Source organism: Lissotriton helveticus, chromosome 7, assembly GCF_964261635.1.
Source record: "Lissotriton helveticus chromosome 7, aLisHel1.1, whole genome shotgun sequence".
NCBI lineage: Eukaryota > Metazoa > Chordata > Amphibia > Caudata > Salamandridae > Lissotriton > Lissotriton helveticus.
In genome coordinates this window covers 389,118,560-389,142,637 of record NC_136068.1, presented here as the reverse complement: position 1 = coordinate 389,142,637, position 24,078 = coordinate 389,118,560, and the positions used below count along the sequence as shown (strand labels likewise).

At 46.6% G+C, this 24,078-nt stretch overlaps 1 protein-coding gene across 6 annotated transcripts in view; it reads right to left on the bottom strand.

Moving 5' to 3' along the window:
• RBM39 (RNA binding motif protein 39) overlaps positions 1-24,078 on the bottom strand; it is a 503,417-nt gene that overhangs the window by 64,676 nt on the left and 414,663 nt on the right. For all 6 annotated transcript variants that reach the window (XM_078652224.1, XM_078652226.1, XM_078652225.1 and 3 more), the window contains one exon: positions 11,648-11,726. In XM_078652224.1, coding sequence (XP_078508350.1) covers positions 11,648-11,726 — 79 coding nt within the window. The remainder of the gene's footprint in view (positions 1-11,647; positions 11,727-24,078) is intronic.

The window sequence follows — 24,078 nt, the reverse complement described above, 5'->3', positions numbered from 1 at the left end:
CCTCCGGTCGTCGTCCCCCTCATCTTCGTAGTTGGAGGCGGCTTCTTCTGGATCTTCCAGCCCCTCCGGGCTTCCAGACTGTCCTTCGACGTCGTAGTCCTCCTCCTCTGTTATCTCGACAACCTGTGGCTTCGGTTTAGTCGGGATGAAGAAGTCCTTCATCCTGGCGTCAAATTCTTTTTTCCGCTGCAGGATGTTCTCCATTTCGGCCTCGAGACGTCTTTTTCTTCTCCATTTCGGCAGCATGTTCGGCGTCGAATGGTTCGGCCGCTCTCTTCGGCGGATAGGTCGGCGCCGAGACGGGCTTCGGCGCCGAGCTGGCTTTCGGGTCCTTTGCTTTCGGCGTTGAACATTCCTTTTCGGGAACGCTTTTCGACGTCTTTTGCTGTTCTCCAGCTTTCGGCGCCTGGGAGTCTCTCTGAGGATCTGCTGGGCCTGGGTCTAGCGGCGGACGCCTAAGCTTTTGGCGTCGGCGCTTTCGAGGACTTGCCCTCCTTTTTTCGAGAGTCTGGGTCAGACTGTCGAGTGTCTTTCGGGGCTTTAGGGGCCGTAGAGTCTCCTACCTTTATAGGAGTCTTATTATCGGTCTCTACGACCGTGTAGCCGCCGTCTTCTCCGGCGACTTTGTCCTCTTCGTCTGATGAGAGCCCCAGGTCTCGAAGGGATGGTGTCTGGCCCTTGTCCTGCATGTTGGCGTTGGCTATCCTCTGCCTCGCTCTCACTCGAAGAGTTTTCGGTGTGAAGACTGAGCAGGCGTTGCAGTCCCTGCTCTCGTGGTCGACGGGTAGGCAGAGGTTGCAAACCGGGTGCTCGTCCTTCTGCGCGTACTTGTGGTGGCAGTTACGGTAGAATTTGAATGGTGTTTTGGCCATCTCTTGCGTTCAGGGGTCCCCCTGAGCGCGCATTCTCCGATGGACGTCAAAGTTCTTGAAGTTCTATTCCTTGCCCCTTTCGATGGTGTGGTCTCTTGAAGTCTTTCCAATATTTTCTCGTCCAAAAAATTGCTTTTGGCTTCTTTCTCCAAAAATGTCTGGAGCCCCTTCGGGAACGATCCAGACCCAACCGTGGAAAAAAGAATCTGAAGATGGCACCCAAGGGTGGAAGCTTCCGTAGGAAGCATGCCTACGTCACAGTAAGTACACCAAAAGGTGGGACGTCGACGCCCACCTGGGCTACGGAAAAAAACAAAAACAAGAAAAGAATAGGATTCCGGACCCAACCACCAGACAGCGGAATAATGCACAGCATAGTGAATCCAGAAAGATTCACGCTGCAAAACCTGTATTTTCTCCATAGTAATCCATTGTCTGCTTTTCTATGAATTTCTTTTAAGTGTCTACTTTTGAAAACTCCAAATATTCTTTAAAAATCATACAAATACTGAAACGAAATTACCTACCTGTTTTAAGTGTAGACCCCAGTGCTGGACCCCTAAGCCCAGTACTGGATTACAAAAGTAACGAGATCGTTCTTTACCTGCAACCTGAATTTTCTCCCATTGGATAACATTACCAGATTTCTGTTGAAAAGTTTATAAGTGTGAACTTTTAAAATAGCTTTATATTCCTGAAAAATCACTGCAATAACAAACGTTTTTACTAAACTATTTTCAGATTAGATCCCAGGACTGAATCTAGGATCCAGTCCTGGAACTACCAAAGTAATCTACAAAGTAATCAACTGTGTTTATATAGGAAAATCCATTGAGCTCAATGCTAAATTGTGTGTAGAATTGTGTTGCCTACCCTGTACCGATTATGTTTACAAAGTTTATTGCCTTTCTGCAAATTACTCATCTGAGACCTGTCATATTGAGAACAGTATATTTTGATACCTGTTAGTTCTAAAAATAAAATAACTCTTTTGATATAAAAAATATTGGCCTGGAGTTCAGTCTTTGAGTGTGTGAAACATTTAGCTGACAGTGTGTACAACAAATGCTTTACACTGTCCTCTGGTACTGCCTTACTGCTAAACCAAGCTACCACTTTAGAGAGTAAGGTCACACCTGGCTTTAACCTCTGTTATACCTCTGGGGTTTGTTGACTCTATACACACTGTACCTTATGCTGGTCCAGTACATATATGTAGAGCCACTTTCTCACAGGTGTTGATGCTGTGGTCGGATCTAAGGCACCAGAGACAGATGGAACGAAGGCCCGCCGAGCACATATTACTCTTGCAGTCTTGACAGCTTGATTCTGGATCGTTTCAGCAAAGACAAACTGACAAAAACTGCACCTACTAAGATAAGGGAACTAAGATATTGTTGACCAACAATAATTCTCTTGAGGTTAGTTGAATTCTGCATCACATCAATGGCACGGAAAAGAGAACAGACATCAGCATCCCGACATGGCGCTTTATCGCTTCAGTTATGCCACAGAGCCGTGATGGAGCCAGAGCCCCTACCAGTAGGGCAGAGCTATTGAAAAATTACCGGATCGAGAGATGCTTAGGGTATTCAGAAGGTGAGGAATCTGCTGGTATCCATCAGAACTCTCAGATTTGGAATTTGAGACAGAAAACATGTTCTGCAATGTACCCGACTCCCCCACTACTGGTGACAGTTTGAAACGGAAGAGCTCTTATCTTTTAGAAGGACCCTCCCTCACCACTAGTTGGTGACATGCTTCATCATCGGGTCCCCGCTAGGGCGACTGAATATCACCCTAGCGTGCTACAACGCCTGGTTACAGCGGAGCGGGATGTGGTGAGTGGAACAGTGCCCAAATTAGACGTGACTATACGTGAATATGCTAGTGCAGTTTAAAAAATGCAGAGGTTGTAACCTTTACAAAATTCTTTAATATAGGTCAACCCGCATTGGCTAAAAACAAAGTGAACGGACTACGCAAAGTTCTGAATTAGGGAACCTGAGTCCTAAAAATTGGTCGACATGTTTCTGTTGTATTCAGTGCTTTTTGCTCAGCATTCTTCAGGACCTAATATCTAGTCCTCCGGTGGTGTGCGCGCGCTAAGGCGCACCCTCCCGAGAGGCTCTAAATGTGAAAAACAATTTTGTATATAAAAAGTGTGAAAAAATCACACATCAGTATCCATGGTCATCTACTGCCCTTTGCAGAAACAATCATAAAAAACTGTCAACGGGACGTGGACACGCCCCTTCGGTGAGGGCAGCGCGGGTATGTTTCACGCGGTGGCTTATTCGGCACTCGCGGCTCCCCGCCCGAAACCTACGTTCTGGTCTGCTCCCTCCTGGAAATGCTTGTGGGTCCTTCTAAAAGATAAGAGCTCTTCCGTTTCAAACTGTCACCAGTAGTGGGGGAGTCAGGTACCAGGCGGTGTGCTAGTGGAACAAGTAGCGTCACGCAGACTAAGATCATGACACAATATAATGATTGTTGGATAAATAAACCATCACCACAGAACTGACGGAACCAAGATTAACTCCCTCCTAAGTTCTTTCAACACCTTTTTAACACTAAGTCACTCCTTCGTTGTTCTTTATGAATCAGTTCGGGGTCTAGGAGTGTCTACTCATACCCTTTCTCTCTTGTTGCTGATACTACATTTATATGTGACCACAGACCAGTGGTCTGCTGACCCTAGCAAGCCACCATTCTTGTGATGGCCTTTAATCATATTGACTCGTAATTTCCAACCTACATCATTCATAAGGTAAGTAAGATTGCAACTTACAAAAATTTGAATTCTTAGGATCTGACCTATTCATACAGGTTAGTTTTTTTAAATCTTTGTCGCAATTTGCTATCAGTATTTTGCAAGGATAAGTTACTTACCTGTAATCCTAGTTCTCTTCCAGGGGTATCCTCATCAAAGTCATAAGCACTGAACATTCCTGCCCATGTGCGGGACCCCGGAAACAATATAAAAATATATATGGAAAAGCATATACATCTTGCTCCACATTTATGTATGTACATATATTTTTTCTCATACCAATGCAGCCCCAAAACTGAGGCGAAACAATGTAATCACTCATACATGCACTGAAATTAGCAAGGAAATTAAAAACACATTGGGTCCAATAGCCCTTGAACTTTGTGTTTTAATGAGTAAAAAACACTCATAAATCGTGAAAATTGCTAATAAATAGACATGGTTAGCCACAGGCTTCATTGAAAAGCAATAACATAGAAAACGAAAGCATTTTCAACTAACTGGCACCGTGCCTTTAAGGCAGCCATGACCCCAGGCTTCCCAACATGCCTCAGGGGTGACAGTTAGGTCAGTTATTTGCATAACCCGGAAGTCGGGGATTAACCATAAGTCGGATACGTACAAATCTCATTTATCTGGGGAGGCGAGTGTTGCTTATGACTTTGATGAGGATACCCCTGGAAGAGAACTAGGATTACAGGTAAGTAACTTATCCTTCTCTTCCAGGGGATCCTCATCAATAGTCATAAGCACTGAATAGAATAGCAAGCCCATCAACCACCTGCAGGTAAATGAGAAGTACATGACCCAACCAAAAACCAATCATAACAGCCAAGAACTCAGCTGTTAAACAGATTCCGCAAGGAGGCCTGGCCTACCTGGGTATCTGCTCTAGTGTCAGAATCAAGACAGTAATGTCTGGTAAATGTATGGACGGACCTCTAGGTTGCCGCCTTACAGATCTCAGACATGGGCACATTATGGAGAAAAGCCGCAATCACAGCTCTACCCCTGGTGGAATGCGCCTTGGGAGAAAACCAGAGAGTCTTCTGCGCCAACTGGTAAGCAAGCTTTATACCCGAAACCATCCATCTCGAAATAGAACGTTTCGAGGCTGCATGACCTGTTCTGATCGATCCATAGTTTACAAATAGTTGATCAGACTGACGTATAGACTTGGACCTATCCAGATAGAATTTTAAAACCCTTTTCAGGTCCAAAGAATGCAAAGCACTCAGCTGGAGTAGAGGGATTGGGAAAGAAAGTGGGCAGAGAAATGGTCTGATTGACATTGAAATCGGACACCACTTTAGGAAGAAAAGACGGATGTGTCCTTAGTACCACTCTATTCAAATGAAACCGTATAGGGTTCCTTGGAACAGAGCTTGGATCTCGCTCACCCTACGAGCGGACGTGATTGCCACCAAAAAAGCAGCTTTCCAGGAAAGGTGCTGCAAAGTAGCTTTATGAATGGGTTCAAAAGGAGGACCCATTAGCTTTGATAGCACCAGGTTCAGCTCCCAGGGAGGGGGAGGAGGACGCACTGGAGGGTAAACTTTTTTCAACCTCTGCCGGAAGTCCTTTACAGCTGGCAAATGGAAAAAAGAAGGTTGTGAAGGTGATCTCCTATAAGCTGTTATAGCAGCTAAATGTACCTTAATAGATTTAAACTTTAAACCTGCCGTAGCCGGATATAATAAATAGGGAAGAACTGCTTTTTCCGGACTCTTAATAGGATTATGACCATTTTGCATACACCACATATAGAAGCGCTTCCATTTGCATGTATAAGAATGTCTTGTGGAAGGACGTCTCGCCTCTTTTAGGATGGACATGCAGTCCTGCGGCAGTCCTAGATGGCCGTATTGTATGAACTCAGGAGCCCTGCTGCCAAGCTCAATGACGGAAGGTTGGGATGATGAATCCTCCCGTTCATCTTGGATAACCGGTCCGGCCTGCATGGTAGCCTCTTGTGAGGAGTCACTGACAGGTGAAGCAGGTCCGTGTACCACCATTGCCTCGGCCAGTCGGGGGCAATGAGGATCATCGTTGTGCACGAGTAGGTCAGCTTGCTCACCACCTTCGGGATCAGCGGAAGGGGTGGAAAAGCGTACACAAATTCCCCTGACCAGTCTATCAAAAGGGCATTCCCTTTCGATCCTGGCCGGTAAAACCTTGAGGCGAAGTCTCGGCATTTGGAGTTTGTCGTCCGCGAACAGATCTATGGTGGGACGACCCCAAGACTGGAAGAGGTCCTCTACTACTGCGTCGTTGAGAACCCAGTCTTCCCTGTCTTCGAAATGCGGGCTTAGAGCGTCCGTCCTCACATTCTGCTCTTCTGGGAGGTGGACTGCTGTGACGGACAACTTGCGAGCCATAAGCCAATGCCAGATGCGTTGGGCTTCCAATGAAAGAGTCCTTGAGCGTGTTCCCCCCTGCTTGTTCAAGTAGTACATTGTGGTGGTGTTGTCCGTCTGTACTAATACTGAAGCTTCCTGAAGCGAGGGAAGGAACGCTTTGAGGGCTAGGTGGACTGCTCTCAACTCCAACATGTTGATGTGGTAGGTACTTTCTTTGGAAGACCACAGACCCTGCACTTGGAGCTGACCCATGTGCGCTCCCCAGCCTAGCAGAGAAGCATCTGTGATCAATGTCTGTGCAGGAGGAGGTTGATGGAACAGAACTCCCACCTGCATATTCTGCTTCTTTGTCCACCACGGAATGGAAGCTCGAGCTGCTTCTGACAGAGTAATCTGGTCGCCCCAGCGAGCTGACTGTTGGTCCCATTTGTCCTTCAGATCCTGCTGAAGAGGACGCATCCGAAGCCTGGCATTCGGGACCAGGAAAATGCATGATGCCATCGACCCTAGCAGGGAGGCAATTTTCCTCACTTTGAGCCTTGTTGCGAAGTATCAGCTGACACTTCCGAGTTATAGAACATGGTCTCTCCTCCGAAGGAAACACTTTTCCTACCTTGGAGTCTAGCAGAGCTCCTAGGAAGTGGATCTTCTGGGTGGGCTGAGAGGCTGACTTGTTGAAGTTGACATGTAGTCCCAGCCGCTGACAGCTGGATGCAGGTCTGGAATTGACTTCTTACACTGTCTGGGGAAGGACCTTTCAACATCGAATTGTCCAGGTATGGGTACACGAAGACCACCCTGCGGCATAGTGCAGTCGCTACTTCTGCAACACACTTCGTGAACACCCGGGGAGCCGACTTCAACCCAAACGGAAGGACTTTGAACTGGTAGTGGGAGGTCCCCACCCAGAACCGAAGAAATCTCCTGTGATTGAGGTGTATCGGGATATGAAAGTAGGCATCTTGTAGGTCCAGCGAACACATCCAATCTCCCCTCCTGAGATGTGGATATATTTGGTGAAGCGCCAACATGCGTAACTTTTCTTTTTTGACACGCAGGTTGTGTTCTCAAGTCCAGAATGAGTCTGTATTCTGCCTTTTGGCCCCTTTTTCTGACCAGTTAATATTGTGAGTACACTCCTTTCCCCCTTTGAGACATTGGCACCCTCTTGATGGCTGACTTTTTGAGGAGTGTAGCTACTTTTTTTAAAAGGTGTAGTTTATGATTTGATATTGGCATTGGAGGAACTGATGGAAGCAAACAATGGAAACGAAGACAGTATTCACTCTGAAGTGTAGTCAACACCCAACAGTCTTTCATAATGGCTTGCAACTCTGCCATGTGATGCGGGATGCTTCCCCCCCACTGGAGTGGTCCACGGCGCTGGGGGAAGGAATGACTCATTGTTTTGACTGGGCTTTGTTGGAATTGTTGCCCTGGTGCGGATTCCCTCCTCCTCTGGAATTACTCCTACCTCTGAATGGAGACTTCTGCTGTCCCTGCTGGTCTTGACCCTTCTGCCAGTGAGAAGTTTGAACCTGCTGTTTATGTTTGTTGTAGGAGCGATATTTCTTTTTGAACTCCTTTTTCTCAAGCCCTACGGCTTTGAGAGTATCCAACTCTGCCTTCATGCTCTGCATTTCCTCATCAGAACTTGCCCCAAACAATGAAGTTCCTGAAAAAGGCAAGTTCAAGATCCGAGCTTGGGCCTCTGGTTTCAAAGCTGTGAGACGCAACCAGGAGGATCTCCTTGCAGATATTCCATGCGCATAGCCATGCGCTGCGAGGGTAGCTCCGGCCGCTGTGGCACTAATGACTTGATTGGAGACTTGGCTGCCTTCCAAGAGAATCTCCTCAAAGTCTTTACGGTCTTCCTGCGGGAGTTTCTCCACAAAACGCTGAAGGGAATCCCACAGGGACCCATCATAACGCCCCAAAAGGGCTTCCGCGTTGGACACCTTGAGAAATTAGGCTGAAGTATTACAGACTCTTCTTCCCCACGAATCCTGTGATTTGCTCTCCTTATCTGGAGGTACTGTGGAGGAGGAGGCTACCGCACCGGACTTTCTCGCCGCTGCGATTATGACTCAGTCTAGGGGCGGATCAGCCCTGAGGAACAGAAGATCCTCCTCTGGCAAGCGGTACTTTTTGAGAATCCTCGCCGGTGCAGCATTTATCGTTGCTGGAGTGAGGAATACCTCCATCACTGGCTCCATAATCCCAGGTACCAAAGGCAACAGAGGCTTGGGTGCAGACCTGTGAGGTAGGGTTTCAAAGATCACTGAGGTCTTGATCTGGGGAGCTGTCAAGGGCACTCCCAGTTTCAGAGCCCCTCTGCCCAGAATGTCCTGAAAAGTGAAGATGTCATCAATTGGGGATATCCTTGATGGAGGATTGTCCGTCAAAGTAGGCGAGTAATCTCTATGCGAGCGGGTAGGAGAAGAAGATGAAGTTGGGGATCTTCGTTCCCTTCTCCTGCATCTGGTTCTTCGTCTGCTGGAACGCACCCAGGAGCGTGGTCGTTCTCTGGGCCGCACCTGGGAGCGTAATCGTTCTCTGGGCCTAGGGACCGGCCTGTATTCTTGCATCCTGGCCGCTGTTGCTTTGTCTGGAGCCCAGTGATGAAGAGGCCTATTCCATCTTGGAGACAGCCTGATGGAAGGTGACTTCTGCGAGTTGTCCCTCTCTGGTGAACATGCAGGAGGTGTTGCATCCTTTTGCCCATACAGCGAACGTGCAGGGGAACACCTTGATCCCTCACTGCCGGATGAATAAATGACCACATCCGGAGACCTATGACGGTGAGAAGAGCCTGACTAGGATGAAGAAAGGCTCACAGAAATAGGGGGTCTTGTGTGACTCCGAGAACCATGACCCTCTGAAGCTCTCTTCCATTTAGCAGGATGGCTCATTCTCACTGGAGAGCGCTCCATTGAGCTAGATAGTCTCCCTAAGACAGATTCTCCTTCCGCAGCTGAAGCCGATCTTGGAGACCTCTGCAACCGAGGCCCATGACCTGGAGACAGGGTTGGCAAACTAGACGTCTTGGTCTGCTGCGACACTGCTGGTTGAGACTGTGCCAAGGGTTGACGAACTCTGCGGAGACTCTGTCCTCTGGGATCGTGCTGGAGAGACTTGTCTCGACGACATGCTTCGGCATCGAACCCTGGTGAGGTGACGTCGACGGAGGCCTTCTCAACGTCGATCGCCGACTGAGGGCGTCTCGACGCTGAGCGCCATTGACTGGACTCCGATGGATGCCTTGACGTCGAGCGTCTATGACTGGACGCCGACAGAGGATGCCTCGACGACGAACACCGCTCGATGACGGAGGGTGTCTCGACGTCGAGCGTCGATGACCGGACGCCGACTGAGGTTGCCTCGTCGATGACTGGGCGTCGACGGAGGAAGCTGCGACATCGAAGACTGGATATGAGGCTTCAACGGCAGCTATCTTGGCGTCTAGCTCCTATGCTCAAACAGAGACCTCTCTCTAGACGCTGCCTGTCGCCCGGTTGACGGCAGCGGAGTTACCTCTCATCGCTGAAGTCTTCGTCGTCGAAGGAAGGTGGCTCGTCGTCAGCGGAAACTTCGACGCCGAAGGAGAGCAAGTCGGCACATCTCTCGACGTTGATCGCATCCTTCGCTTTTTCTGTCTCTTAGGAGACCTACCGCTCTCAGAAAGACCATAAATTTGAATTCTTTCTCTATCTTTGAGGGATCTCCTTGACAAGTTCTTGCAATGATGACAGCTGCCTGAAGAATGTGTCTCAGGGAGACAGAGGATACACACAGGATGTGTATCAGTCCTAGCCGCCTCCTTCCCACAGGAAGGGCAGGGGTCAAAAAGCGAAGGCATTAACAAAAATTAACCTTTTTTGAAACTCAAAAAAGGCAGCAGTATCTCTATAAGGTCAAAAATCGTCGAGTGAAATCAAAAATTTAAGAAAATCACCAAGAATTTCTGACTAAGTCAAAAAGGTGGGAGCTGTTAAACTAGGGTCCTTACATAAGGAGCCGGAAAGAACAACTGACCTAAATGTCACCCCTGAGGCATGATGGGAAGCCTGGGGTCATGGCTGCCTTAAAGGCACGGTGCCAGTTTTTGTTGAAAATGCTTTCATTTTCTATGTTATTGCTTTTCAATGCATGCAGCCTGTGGCTAACAATGTCTATTTATTAGCAATTTTCAGGATTTATGAGTGTTTTTACTCATTAAAACACAAAGTTCAAGGGCTATTGGATCTAATGTGTTTTTTATTTCCTTGCTAATTTCAGTGCATGTATGAGTGATTACATTGTTTAGCCTCAGTTTTTGGGCTGCATTGGTATGAGGAAAAAAAATATATGTACATACATATATGTGGAGCGAGATATATGTTTTTCCATATATATTTTATATGGTTTCCGGGGTCCCGCACATGGGCGGGAATATTCAGTGCTTATGACTATTGATGAGGATCCCCTGGAAGAGAACAAGGTTATTTGTACATCTGGCCCTATGTACTTACTGTTCATCTAGTCATAACCCTCTTTCGAAGCACAACAAATCAGTTGAGGCTTCTTCAACACACCAGTATATTTTGATCACTGTGTTGACTCTGTATGCCATTTCAGCATTGATCTTTTTCACAATAAAGGTTTTGTTTTTGTCTTAGCATCCAATGTTTCCGGCTCTGAAGACCTACGCTCATTAAGAATTGGATACGTCAGCTTCTTAGGTAGTGTTTAGGGCACCTCCATCTGAGTCATATCTTCTATGACACATTCATGGAGTTGTTCTTTGTGCCTCCTCGGCAGTCTTCGTCAATCTGTACTTAGCTAAACTCTGCACTTTTGCCTGACACATAGTATAATGCACCCAAAGTTATTTTTCCTCTTAGCTTTGAAGCATTTAGTGTAAAGTTAGTACATTTTCCCACTATCACACTTGGCAAATATTCAATGGTAATTTGGGCAAGTATTTTCCATGTCCTTCAATAAGTAGGCACCTAAGAAACCCAAATAACCAGGATATTTTGCTTCCAAAACTCAGGAGTGTAACAAATATTCTGTATGTGACCACTGGTAAAGGGCTCTAACTAGTAAGTGTAAAATTATAAGCTGAAATTATTTTATGTTTCAATAAAAGATGAAGATATAACTAATATCAAAAGGCATTTGTGGGCTTACACTTTGAATGAACCCCAAAAGTAGTTAATTTTGTTAAAAAAAAAAAAAAGGTGCTGGGGAATTTCACATTAAACTGTAGGTCCAAGTACTAGACTTATGTTTTTACGATATATTAAATAGTTACACATTTCACAAATAACCTCTGCTAACAAAAACACACACTTGCACTATATGCTGTGGATTCTCATTAATATGTGCCAGTGTTTACAAATAAGTGCCTGGGGCGATCACTGGCAAACACCATCACTAATTAAGCACTGACCAATGCTTGACTCTTCAAAAGAAAACGTTATACAGAATGTAGCATGACAGGACCACTAAATGCCAGAATAATGCACAGCATGTGAATCTAGAATAAGACACTGCACAACCACTGACTCTGCTATCACTCCAAGAATGCTGCTCTCAAACCATGGGCTGCCTTCTATGTTAAAAAAAAAAAAAAGTATATATATATTACATTTCCTTACCTGCAAACCATCTTCCATGTAATGCATTCACAGCTGCAGCAGCTGCAGCAATTGATGGGCATTTTACATACACATTTCCCTATAATAAAAGAAATGTCAGTCCATCAAATATGTTAAGAATGTGTACATACCAATAACTGAAAACTCTCACGCAAAATGCCAAACCAAAGAATTGCACTGAAAGCAACCCTTTCCGAGGTAAGTAGTTTCAAGAGGGCAAATGCACTGCTTTAATAAAAACAATTAGCTACGAGAATCTATAACTCAAACATGTTAAGATTCATATTTGAACAGAAAGATAAATCTGTACAAACTGAGCAGTAATGGATGTAAAAATCAGAAAGAAACAGCTACTTCTATGATCAGTTAGCTTCATTTAATTCATATACACTAAAATAATCTTATCAAATGGATATTTCTGAACCATACTTAAACAGGAAAGCGAACACTCCATACATAAAAGCAAAAAGTAATGCCTGTCAATGAAACATTTGATTTGCATTCTTGGTTTAGTACGCAGGTGTGATGCAAACATATAAATTAAAAAAGCGATTGCTGATAAAAAAAAGTTTACATTTTCTCCCTGTTTTGAAAGCAGAAATAAATAGGAAATGCGCGTTCCCTGTGAGCCAATCCAAACAAACCCCCTCTGAGACTGAATTCAAGATTGCATCGGTGGGCGGGGTGTTTACAAAGAGCAAGGAAGGGGCCCACTCAACTCCCAGTGGACACATCCATATAATCAAAGGAGAGTCAACTGCACCAATCTCACTGCCACCGTCTCACGAGAATTCTCCCCAAAAGCCTCAACCATCAAAGGTATGCAACGCCTCCAACTGGAGGGAGATTTTCTGGTAAACTGTACTGGTGGCATCTGTGCAACTATAATATTGCTTCCAATGCCAGAGGAGAGACAGTTTTTAATGTAGAATGAGGGAACATGGGTAAGATTCAAAACAGAGTGATACTATTTGGACACATAATTAGTCCTAAGCAGTGGTGTTTAACATCAGGCGTGGAAAAGCCTCAAGAGTCTGTGGACTTAGTTAGGATCCATTTCGATCAGATCCCTTAGTGGTCTAGGTGTTTTAATAGTCTCACTGTTCTTCGTCATGACTTATAGTGTTTTAACAGATGTGGTGGAGGGCCGCGGCTGGAAGGAAAAACAGAAATCAGGTGGAGTATATATAGAAAATGAGTACACGTATCATTTTGCATGTAACTTATATTTTATCTGTTGGTGTAGTTTTGCAACAATGAATTTTCTGGATTCACATGCTATGCATTATTCTGCTATCTAATGATTGGGTTTGGAAGTTTTCTAAAAAAACGTTGTATCCTACTCTTGGGTAGGTCTCGCCTGCGTTGCAGCGCATACGCTGCTCACGGGCGAGAAATTGTGAGAAGAATTTCAGAAAAGGGCTTTAAGCCCCGCCCCTCATTTCCATTGGCTGGCGTCACAGTTTATGCTAAACGGTGGCCTGCCATTGGAAATGAGCTGTTTGCGTTACCTCCCTTTCGCCCTTTGGTCTGGCCTATCTGGACTGGATCGCCCGCTTCACGGCGGTCGTGAAGCAGTTTCTTATCTCAAGAGGTGTGTTATGTAAACCAGCCGTGAGATCCAGCCTGGATGGGCCGTCCCAAAAGGAGACCGGGCACTGCGTATTTTTGCATCCTGCTTTCCCTTTAAATGAAAGCACGAGGTGTAGGAGAGCAGGGTCTGCAATCCTATGGTCACCCCAGATTTTTGCTTTTTGCTTCACTGGTTTACGACTTTCCCTGGCTGTTGGCCTGCTAATCAGACCCACAGCCTAGCTGTTCTCTCTCTAAATTGACACACGTACTTTAGGTGCATTTACCAATTGGTATTGGGTCACCTTATCAGCCCCTGTACAGTGTACCTTCGGTACCCAGGGCATAGGTGTACCCAAGGCCTACCAGGGGCTGCAGCAGGTATTATGCCACCCCTGGCTGGACCTCTAAACAGACAACTGGCTGGTAAGACAGCTGGGGCAAGGTGGTGTAATCACCCTTTGCTGTAGATATAAGATACCTATATCTAAACCCAAAATGGACACATATACTCCTATCAGTCTCTCCTATGGCAGGCCTTATCAATCCTGAAGGCAGAGTGTTTGGAATTATGTGAGATGGTGCTCTAGCATGAGCTGAGCCTGTCTGCAGCTTGCGGAACCAAGTCCTTATAGCTGTTCCATGATAACACTATACCATATACTCTTAAGTGCATTATAATCCTCGCGGTTAAATGCTAACTCTGGTAGAGCATTATCAAAACATGTTGAGTAAGGTGTCATACGAATTGGAATACTACCCCCTCACCAGTTCAGGCGACGGGGGTAGCATTCCACCCTTTTAGAGGGACACGATCATGTATGTAACTGTGAACCCCGGTTAAAGTTAAACAGAGCCTCAGCATCACAAAATGGATGCTGCCACCCCAGACACAAGTCTGACCTCCTGCTGCTGGGAGTCCTTACAGTGAGGGAGGCCTGGACAAAGGGTTTCCTGCCTTGGGAGGTGCTAGCACCACCCCAGACAGGATTTTGTGTATTGAGGTAGGGAGGGCTGAAAGGAATAAGACATGCCTGGGGCACACAAGGTGTCCCTGTGCATACCCCAGTTCAAACCAGTTGCTGGGGCACTCCAGCCCCAGCTCTGGCGCGAAACCGGACAAAGGTTAGGGGGTGTAACCACCCCCCTTCCTGGTCCCACCCATGGGAGGAACCTATTCACTAGCATAGCCCCCTTTAGCAGGATAAAGGTTGGAGCTGGTCCCATTCCAAATTAGATTATCCTGAACAACTCTACAAAGAAGAAACTCTGGACTTCGACGTTCTGCTCCACAGAAGACTGAAGTAATCTCCCTTGTGGGCAAGGAGTGTCCACCCTGCAACTGCAGGCACCACCAAGCGTCCTAGCGGTTCACTTTGTCGTCCTTCCTGCCGGAACCAGACCTCAGAGCCCGACGAGACCCGGATTCCCATACCTCTCCGACCTCTACCCACATCTGCAGCACAGCTGAGACCCGAGGGTGCGACGAGACACGTGGGACCGGCCATCTTGAAGAAACTGCACTTCGCTTCCAGCACGACTTCAGAGGCATCCTCGAGTAAGTGCTTTGGGGATTGAGAAGCCCCAGCTCCGAGCAGCTCCTGCACAGAAGACCAGCCCTCCAGCATCCACGAGATCTGTGTGGGGCCCTTTTGCTTGATTGCTGCTCGACGCGTTGTCTGGTCACTTGCCGGCTGGCTAGTGTCCTCCTAGACGACGATCCACGAAATCTACACTGCTGGTCTGGTTGCTCCAGACTGGCCGGCCCTTGCTCCCCTCCAAAAGAGGTTTGAGAAAAGGAGGGGTTGTGTCCTATTTAGCGCTGGGTAGGACAACTTAATCATGTATATCAATAAGAGGAACCCAGTCGCTTTTTGGTTCTGCTACTTATTTTTATTTGAGCAGATTTTTACACCCTACGATTTTTAATCCGTGGGTGTTATGATTAGTTTATAGCCAAAGTTACAAGTTACTTCACTTGGATCACCAGGTATATTAGTCCGAGGGTTTGCTTTATGCTACACAGGCACCAGGTTATTATATACAAATTCTACAATTAACATCCAAACAAACAAATAGAAGATGACTATACATTACTATACAATTTCTACATATATTTTACACAAGGAAATTCGAAATTGAACTCTTAGGGGCTGGTTACGCAAGGGCAAACGTTTTTCATAAACGTTAAAGTAGAAAGTAGAAAAAAAAAAATAAGCAGACGCGGACACCTGTAGTCCAGGAGTTCCGAGCAAGATAGACCTAAATCCACAGCTTGTAAAGGTACCCAACTAACAAAAGCCCTGAAGAAAAGCCTGGCGAACAAGACACGGGCTTGGAAACGTGTCGGCCTATTTATATTTTGTTTGTTCACTCCAATACATGAACATTTAATGCACAAAGGGCCATCAATATAACGTTTGACTTTCTACTTTAACGTTTATGAAAAACGTTTGCCCTTGCGTAACCAGCCCCTAATCATACATAAGTCATACAATGACTGTCTGGTGGTAAAAATTGTTAGTAGGGTTCAATTTCGAATTTCCTTGTGTAAAATATATGTAGAAAATGTATAGTAATGTATAGTCATCTTCTATTTGTTTGTTTGGATGTTAATTGTAGAATTTGTATATAATAACCTGGTGCTTGTGTATGATAAAGCAAACCCTCGGACTAATATACCCCCTCCAAAAGAGGAGCATCCCAGACCCTCCTGGTCCACACCAGACGCCGTTTCCACTCACCGTGTGGGTTGCCTTTGCCAAGGCCTGTTGACTCCAAATCCGGATCCGACAGCGAGAGCCTGCGTGGGACAGCTAGTGCCTCCATCCTGGTCGTCGAAGACACCTCCTGGTCCACGTGGCTGCATAGACAAGCGTCCACTCTTCACCTGATCGCGACGACAGCATCTGGTTCCCTCCTGGTTCCACACCGGTCACTGGCTAGTGACTTTGAACACTGTCCCCTCTGCTTTCAGGTCCTCTTCTTCCTCGATCCACCCTTGGATCGCACCGGACATCTTCCTCCTGGTCGCCTGCAGCATCTTTCTACAAGGTTCCATTGACTTAGACGCGGAAACCCGACACTTTCACACCTATGCACCCGCAGCCCGTGGGTGAGGTAACGAGAGCATTTCGGTGCTCATGGGTAGATTGACTCTCCTAGTGTCCAGATATCCAGTCGTTTTAGTCTTAACTAATCGGAACTGTCTGTTACTTACCTTTTCGTAATTTGTTCTGCCCATTGACTTTGTTCCGCATCTCGCGTGTGAGTTCACACTCTGCACACGCGTCCCGTGGTCCTCCTGCTACTTACCTAAGGTTAGGGTAGTGTAGTCCCAGCGATCCTACAGCCTCTGGGCATCTTCATTTCCTCTATCGATTTCCTTATACCTTTTACTTAGTATATGGTTTGTCGTGCCCCTATGGCACCATTGTAATTTGTGCGATTTACTGTATTTTTCTTAAGAGTCTTTTCATGTGCTTAGCCCTCTGATCTCAAAGAGTTCAGAGGTGTTTGTTATTAATAAATATATTGTTTATTTTCATAACAACCTGTGTGGTGTCCTTTCATCTGGTATTCAAGGGGTTATATTGTGGTAAAACAGCTGGCTTCACATGCCAAAAGAGTTTAGCCTAAGAATGCTTTGTCCATGCTACCATTAGGATAGCTGGTCTATAAGGTTGACTTACAACCAATCACCATAAGGGTTGTTTGGACTGATACAAGGTGATCACTAGAACTAGTGAGAATCATATATCAGGCCAACTTCTCACACGAGGCAAATATAAACTGTGGCTGCGTTCCCGCAAAGGAGAGCGCTTGTTTCAGCAAGCTACTCCGCTCAATGCTACTTTCTTAAGAAAGTTCAATTCGATTCCCATTCACGACCCCAGGTAACAAAACAATAATAGACTACGTACATAGCACAAACAGAAAGGTTTACACGCAGGTCTCTGCCGCAAGTACATTATACCACTGAGCTGTCCAGTCCGCACTGGGCGTCCCTTTGTTTAGCTGTCTAAACATTGGAGGTGTGAAGTTGAAAGGTTTCGGACACAGACACCGACCCAAGCATTGCATCAATCTCAAAGCCGAGAAGTCCAAACACCCGGAAGCAGCCCTGTGCTGAACGCAGCGCTAGACAAAACTCACAATAACAATCTTGGAGTAGGACTTATAACTAGGAATTTCATAGATTTATCTTTCCTTACTAGTGTGAATATGGATTAAGTGCAAACACTTCAAAACCACTTCATTCTAGGCGCTTTGTCTCGCTGCAAGATGTTGTCAGTTCAATGCAACGCGATAGGTAAGTTGTGCAGTTTTCTAATCTGCAGTGTGGGCAACTACTTTCATAGCTTTGCAGGGTACCTGCCAAGTCTGCATAGCTGGTACATGGATGAGAGGGGGAGGGGTTATCTAGTCTTCAGCATGACACTTGTAAACAAGAGACACCATGATCCATGGCTGGCCTAAAAGTTTGTCACTGTATTCCAACCTGTCCCCTAATCCCTCACTTCCTCCCACATACTCTCCGAATCCATTACGACACTCTCGAACATTACTCCAGTCACACACAGCACCCCAATCCGCTACAGGACCCCCAACAACCCCCTTTATGCCCACAATTCAGGTTCTCGCTCTTCACATCTCCCATAGCGACTTGCTGATCCACCTCGCTTCTAGGCACCCGCAGCTGGCCTCCTAGACTCCTCATTGCACCCCACTTCTCCTCCACATCCTGTCAGCACCCCTCACCTGTCCCCACACTCTCTCCCACACCCCTAACAAGCCCTCCTCCACTCCACTCCTGCACAATCTCTCTGCACCCCCACCAGGTGGACTGCAGCCCTGCTGCCGACATGAAACTGACAGGGAAATGACTTGTTACCATGTAGCTACAAAGTGAGCAGTGACGGATCCTGTCCTCGTCATAATGTGCCCTATCATATCTGGCTAACAATGCCTGTGTATTGGCAATACGCCACATGTTTGCTGCTTGAGACGCAGTTCTTTTCCCTGATGTGTCAAGTAACTTAGACTCTTTATCTGGTGGTGCGGCATTACCCGATGTTTGAGAGTTTGCTCTCTTGCTTGCGTTGGAAACTACAAGTGAGTCTAGTGGTACCGGCATGCCGGGTCTGAAGGGGCAGCTTTATAGTGGTGGTGGTGGTGCGTTTAGGAGTCTGGATCAGGTGGTGTGAGAGTAGAGTTATCGTCATTATCCTCTTGTGGGTTGGACTTCGGAGGCGGGCCGAGGGCGGGCATCTGAAGGATCATAGTGGCAACCTGAGCCGGTAGGCGAAGGTGTTACCGGAGCCTTATGTTTTTGAGAAGAGGTAGGGATTTTTAATGTCGATGCTCACAATTCGTTGACCTGGAGTAACCATCTGATCTTCGGTTTCTGAGTCGTCGGCCTCAGAGATGCTGATGTCTTCATTGTCCGCTTCTTGTTCCTCAGGAACACTGGGGCCTGCATCGAGGAGGTCATCCGGCACCGTGGTAGTGGGTCGAGAGATTACGGGACGTCGAGCCCGGCGATCACGTATGGTTTTCTTCGATTGGAAGGAAGTGCAGGCCGGGCAATCTTTGTTCTCGTGTTCTGGAGAGCGGCAAAGGTTACAGACCTCGTGGAGATCAGTGTGTGGGAATTTAGCACCACACAGGGGGCATTTTTTGAATGGAGTTCTTTCCATTAGCTATATAGGGCCTGAAGGCGCAGATAGGCCCAACGGCCCGCGTCGACGACCGGAATCGAAGGGGTTGAGATTTGTTGGATTCACGTCGAGGAGCGCGATCGTAAAACAATACCGTTGGGGCGATGAAGGATTGCGCGTCGAAGGGAAATCGAATAAGACACCGACTCGGTGCGCGGCAGTTTATATCTGAACCCGATGGCGGAAAAAAAAACAATCTGAAGATGGAGTCGATGCCCTTGCGCACTCGTATCACCATAAGGAGGAGTCACCCATCTTGTGACTACAAAGACTTTTTCCACAAAAACAAAGTGCAAACATCCAAGTTCAACATCAGATTGCGATCTATGCTAAAGTATACAATCTACAGCTCATATGCCTCTTACTGTCATTTCTTTTTTTATATTTCCATAACTAGAAATATAAAACCCCTTCTCCAGAAGACCTGTGGGCATCAAGGACATCCGAAGAAATCTCCTTTCAAGTGAAGAAGTCATTCCCCTGCATCTGCAGGCAACGCAACGAAGATGACAAGTCTGCTGCTCCTGTCTCCTATGAACTTTCCAAGGCTCAGCCACACACTTGCTGGTTCTGTATCTCTCTAGAGGCCTGACCGGTCCTTCCCAGCAATATGGAGGACAGTGTACCTCGTATGGGCTGCTTGGACCAAAACCCTGTGCACCATGCTATTGCCAAGGTTTGTTGGCTCTGCACGCCAGAGTTCTTCGGGCTACAAAAAGCTCCAGCTTCCAGTACCTCACCTCCCTGATGAAAACAGTCCTCCCTGCATCGTGGGCCTCTGCATTTGGTGAGCTGTCTGTGTTCCTCTTGTGACTCCTGTGCCTTTGGCCTGTGGGTCCTATCTATGTTCTTTTGCTTTGGAGAGCTCCCCTGCTTGCTCAGGGCCTGCTCTGACTCGCCTGCACTTGGAGTCCTCCTTGGACCTGGCTTGTCCCAAAGATTGCAGATTTTCGCTCTCCAAGCCAGTTGCAGCTACCATGGGGTGTTGGTGCTCCTGCCGACACGACCACCTAGACTCCAACATTCAATGTGGGACAGCTCGTGCACGGCTCATGGTCTTCCTCAGTACTGGCTGGTCCCCACAGCTGCAGCAACAAGGTCCTAGTCAACTCTCCTGAGCTCCCTACCAAGGGTGGGCATTGTGTTTCATGCCTCCTGGTCATCTTAGAGTGACAGACTCTGTCCCCTATGCTTGCAGGTTCTGCTCTTAACGAATCCACCCTTGGATTCCACCAGAAATCTTCACAAACTTCTCCAGAGGTCTTTACTCCAAAGCCTTCCATTGTAGTGTACGGCAGGTTCCGACTTCACTTGAACCCTATGCACCCGGCTTCCCTGGTGCAGGTAACATGGTTCATGGGGCATCCACGGGTGGGCTGGCTCTCCAAACTTCAGTCCTCCTAAGGGTTTTCTTCGTGTTCCTCAGGGAAGGGTCCTTCTTTAAAATGGCATCTTCTCCATAGACTTCCATTGGGCACGCGGGTGTGTTTCCACTCTGCACGCGGCCTCCGTGGGGTTCCTGGATACTTACCATGGCTGGTTCCTTTTCAATACACAGAGCTCCCAACTCCTCTGAATCTTTTGGTCCAAGTCCTGTTCTGCCTTGCTGTTTCCATTTAATTTTTTTAAAATATGGGTTGGTCTCCCCCTGGAGACCAGTGTATATTTGTGCTCCTTATCAGATATCGTTGAAGTCTTTCAATGTGTGCTATTGATATCTCCGGGCAGGCGATATACCAATGTTTCAGTGATTGTGTTGTGCAACAAATACTTATTTTTATAAACACTGTGGTTCTTTTTAATCTAATCCACACTGTAGATTAAAGGTGGTAAAATAAACTGCTTTATACTCTAGGATAAGCCGGAAAGCTGCTCTCCACAGCTACCACTTTGAGAACTTTCATTGGTTATAAAAGACCGCTAAAATCACCATAAGGGTTGGAATGACCTAGAACTGTACAATTTTGTGAGAAAGTGCCCTCTTTCTGCATGGTTGTCCCCACTTATTGCTTAATTGCTGATGTACTTTGACGGAGTGTGCCATGGGCTCCTGCTAACCAGGTACCCAGGGTTTATTTTCTTTCCCTAAAACTGCATTGAAGCCTAAACCCAATTGGCATCTCTGGCCACAAGTCAGCCCCTGTAAATGGTACCACAAGTACCCAGGTCACTGTGACCAGAGAAGATCTCTAGGGCTGCTGCACTTGGTGTGTCACCCTTAGAGATCCTGTACCTTCACACACACACTGCCTTGGCGCGGAACAAAGGGAAGAGTCAACATGACACACATCTCTGTGTGCCATGCCTACAACCCACTGCCCTGGCATAGATCTGTTACCCCTCTAGCTGGGTACACTAAACCAGTGGTGAGTGTACAGGTGCATGAGCCCTGTACCCCAACAGTGTCTAGACCAGGGGTCTCCAACCCTTTCAGTAGTGAGAGCTACTTCTGCTCAAGGAAAGTCTTCCTGAGCCACTAGCATACTTTATAACTGTAAAATAGTGACTACGCTATGACCACCCTAAGCAGGATTATCAGTAGTTACCACCCAAGTATTCCTGGTGCGGTTACTATCAGAAATGCCGGGAAAACATTCATCAATATAAAATGCCTCCACCTGACTTATGAAGTAACATTCAAATATAGACATGGCCTATAGCACACAGTATATAAATACAGCAGTAGGTCTCCCCAGCTCAGCTTGAATTATTATTCATCAGTATCTGAAAGTGCACTTCTTTCTATTAAATACCACTTTCCACTGTGGGCTAACAAACTCAATTTAACAGAAGAAAATCCATCTTTGAAAACATAAACTGCCTTTAGAATATCAGTTTTCAGATTTTAGGAAATGTACGGTCCCAACACATCAGCTTTTCATCTTCATCAAGTACTCCCATGTAGAAATGCCTCATATGGACAGACTACTTTGAATACCCAGGTATTACAGTCTTGTAACACAGATGCTCACCAAACAAATGATGGACCTGAATGCTGAATGAATCACATTCACCCCCAGTCAAGAGATCTAGGTTAAATCCATTGTTCTTTTGCTCACCATCCCAGCCCAGTTTAGACCCAGCCATATGCAAATCAGTCTTGACCGAGTGCCTCATGGGAACAGTCCAGACCGAACTGCCAAGCCAGGTCCTCCCTGGACCAGAAACAAGCATCCTGGGACCGGTTTCAGGGTATGTCACCCTTCATCAGCCAGGCTAGCTTGAATCCAGTGGCACAGTGAGCAAGAGACCCACATCTGGGCACACCCATCCCACTTAATGTGAAAAGTGCTACGCAAACAAATGATGGACGGAATGCTGAATGAATCATACATTCACCCCCAGTCAAGAGATCTGGGTTAAATCCATCATTCTTTTGCTCACCATGCCACCCTAGTTTAGACCCAGCTATATGCAAATCAGTCTTGACCCTGTGCCTCTTGGGAACAGGCCGGACCAAACAGCCAAGCCAGGTCCTCCCTGGACCAGATGTCTGTATTATGCCAATAATGCCCACCATTATACTAGGGCCACAGTTGGGCAAAGGCTTGAAACCATAAGGGTCAAAGCAGAGACCATATATCAGTCATGACCATTATTATGCCAGGAATACGTAAATGTAGGCCAGTCATTCTCCCAGTATGTAAATGATGGCTGCCAGTATACCACAACTACACCAAAAAAAAAAAATACTCAAGGATGACCATTATTATGACATTGGCACTATTAAGCCAGGAATGGGCACAATTATGTCAGAGATAACACCCTTATGATGGGGGCTAGCATAGACATTTGGTGGTCCTTGACACCAGGCGTAGCTTTCAAGAAGCAATAGTGTTTATTAGGGACGCACATAAATCCTGATGAGTTCATTTTCTCTGGTCTGAATCATGCCCTGTTCTCAGGTCTTGAGCTGGTTATACACCCAACTGACACATTTTCACTCTGACTCCTGCAGTCCCACACTTTGGTGGGTCAGCACTCATTACTGCTCAGGCTACTACTGTCGTACTTCTTTTGTGGTCCACTGGTCACACACATGTTGTGACTGATAAAGCAGGGATACAAGATGGTCAATCTCCTTGTGGCTTAGTTATATTGAGATTAGATACAGACTGTCAAGTAGCAGGCCCTATAGGCCGATACTTTGTGTGTTTGAATGTTTAGCATAACTTACTGCCATAGGTTTGGCTGGCTTTCACTCTTAGGATCTTGAGGTCAGCAGTGCTGCCTTCTTTAATAGGCGCCTACTCTCCGAATTTGCTACTGGGCTTGGCTTCATCTTTGAGAGCTACTTTGAAGGTACTGGTGAGCTACCAGTAGCTCCCGAGCTACTCTTTGGAGACCCCTGGTCTAGACCAATTCTTAGACATTTTAAGTGCAGTGCTGCCATTAAGAGTAAATGGTGCTAGGAGTTTGTCATTACGAACTCCACAGCACCATAATGGCTACACTGTAAACTGAGAAGTTTGGTATCAAACTTCTAAGCACATTAAACTGATGCCAGTGTGGGATTTAATTAAAAATGCACACAGAGGGCATCTTTGAGATGCCCCCTGAAACTTGACCAACTTCTAGTGACCTGACTGAGTGGCTGTTTAGGCTGCCACCCCCAGACAGGTTTCTGGACCGATGGATCGAGAGCCTGCTGCTTTTGTGGGCCTGAAACAATGCACATCCTGGGACTAGGTACTAAGCCTCCTCCCCCAGGATGGGCATGGTTCACGAAGTGGAAGCTTCAAAGCCATGCCGCCTTTGTGAGCCTCTCCAGACCATTTGCTGCTTTCAGCAACAGGTCCCCACTGGTTCTACACCCCACTTTGGGCGGGAGAGCCAGCTGGAAAAACAAGTGAGGGAAGGAATATGCTACTTACCAGTATGCATCTGTTCTTGGCATGTAGGGCTGCTGACATTCATATCTGAGCATAGATGGCATCCGCAGTGTTGGGTCCGGATGATTGCACATTGTTGTCATGGAAGAGTCTTCGAAGTATCACGAGATAGGTGGCTCCTCCCTCGGACTACAGTGCGCATGGGCATCCTCTCCATCCCCAGATTGTTTTTCGCCATTGTGGCAGAGATGGAGTATAGTACAGTAAGAGATGTCCATGCAAAGAACGAATAGTTTCTTACCTGTCG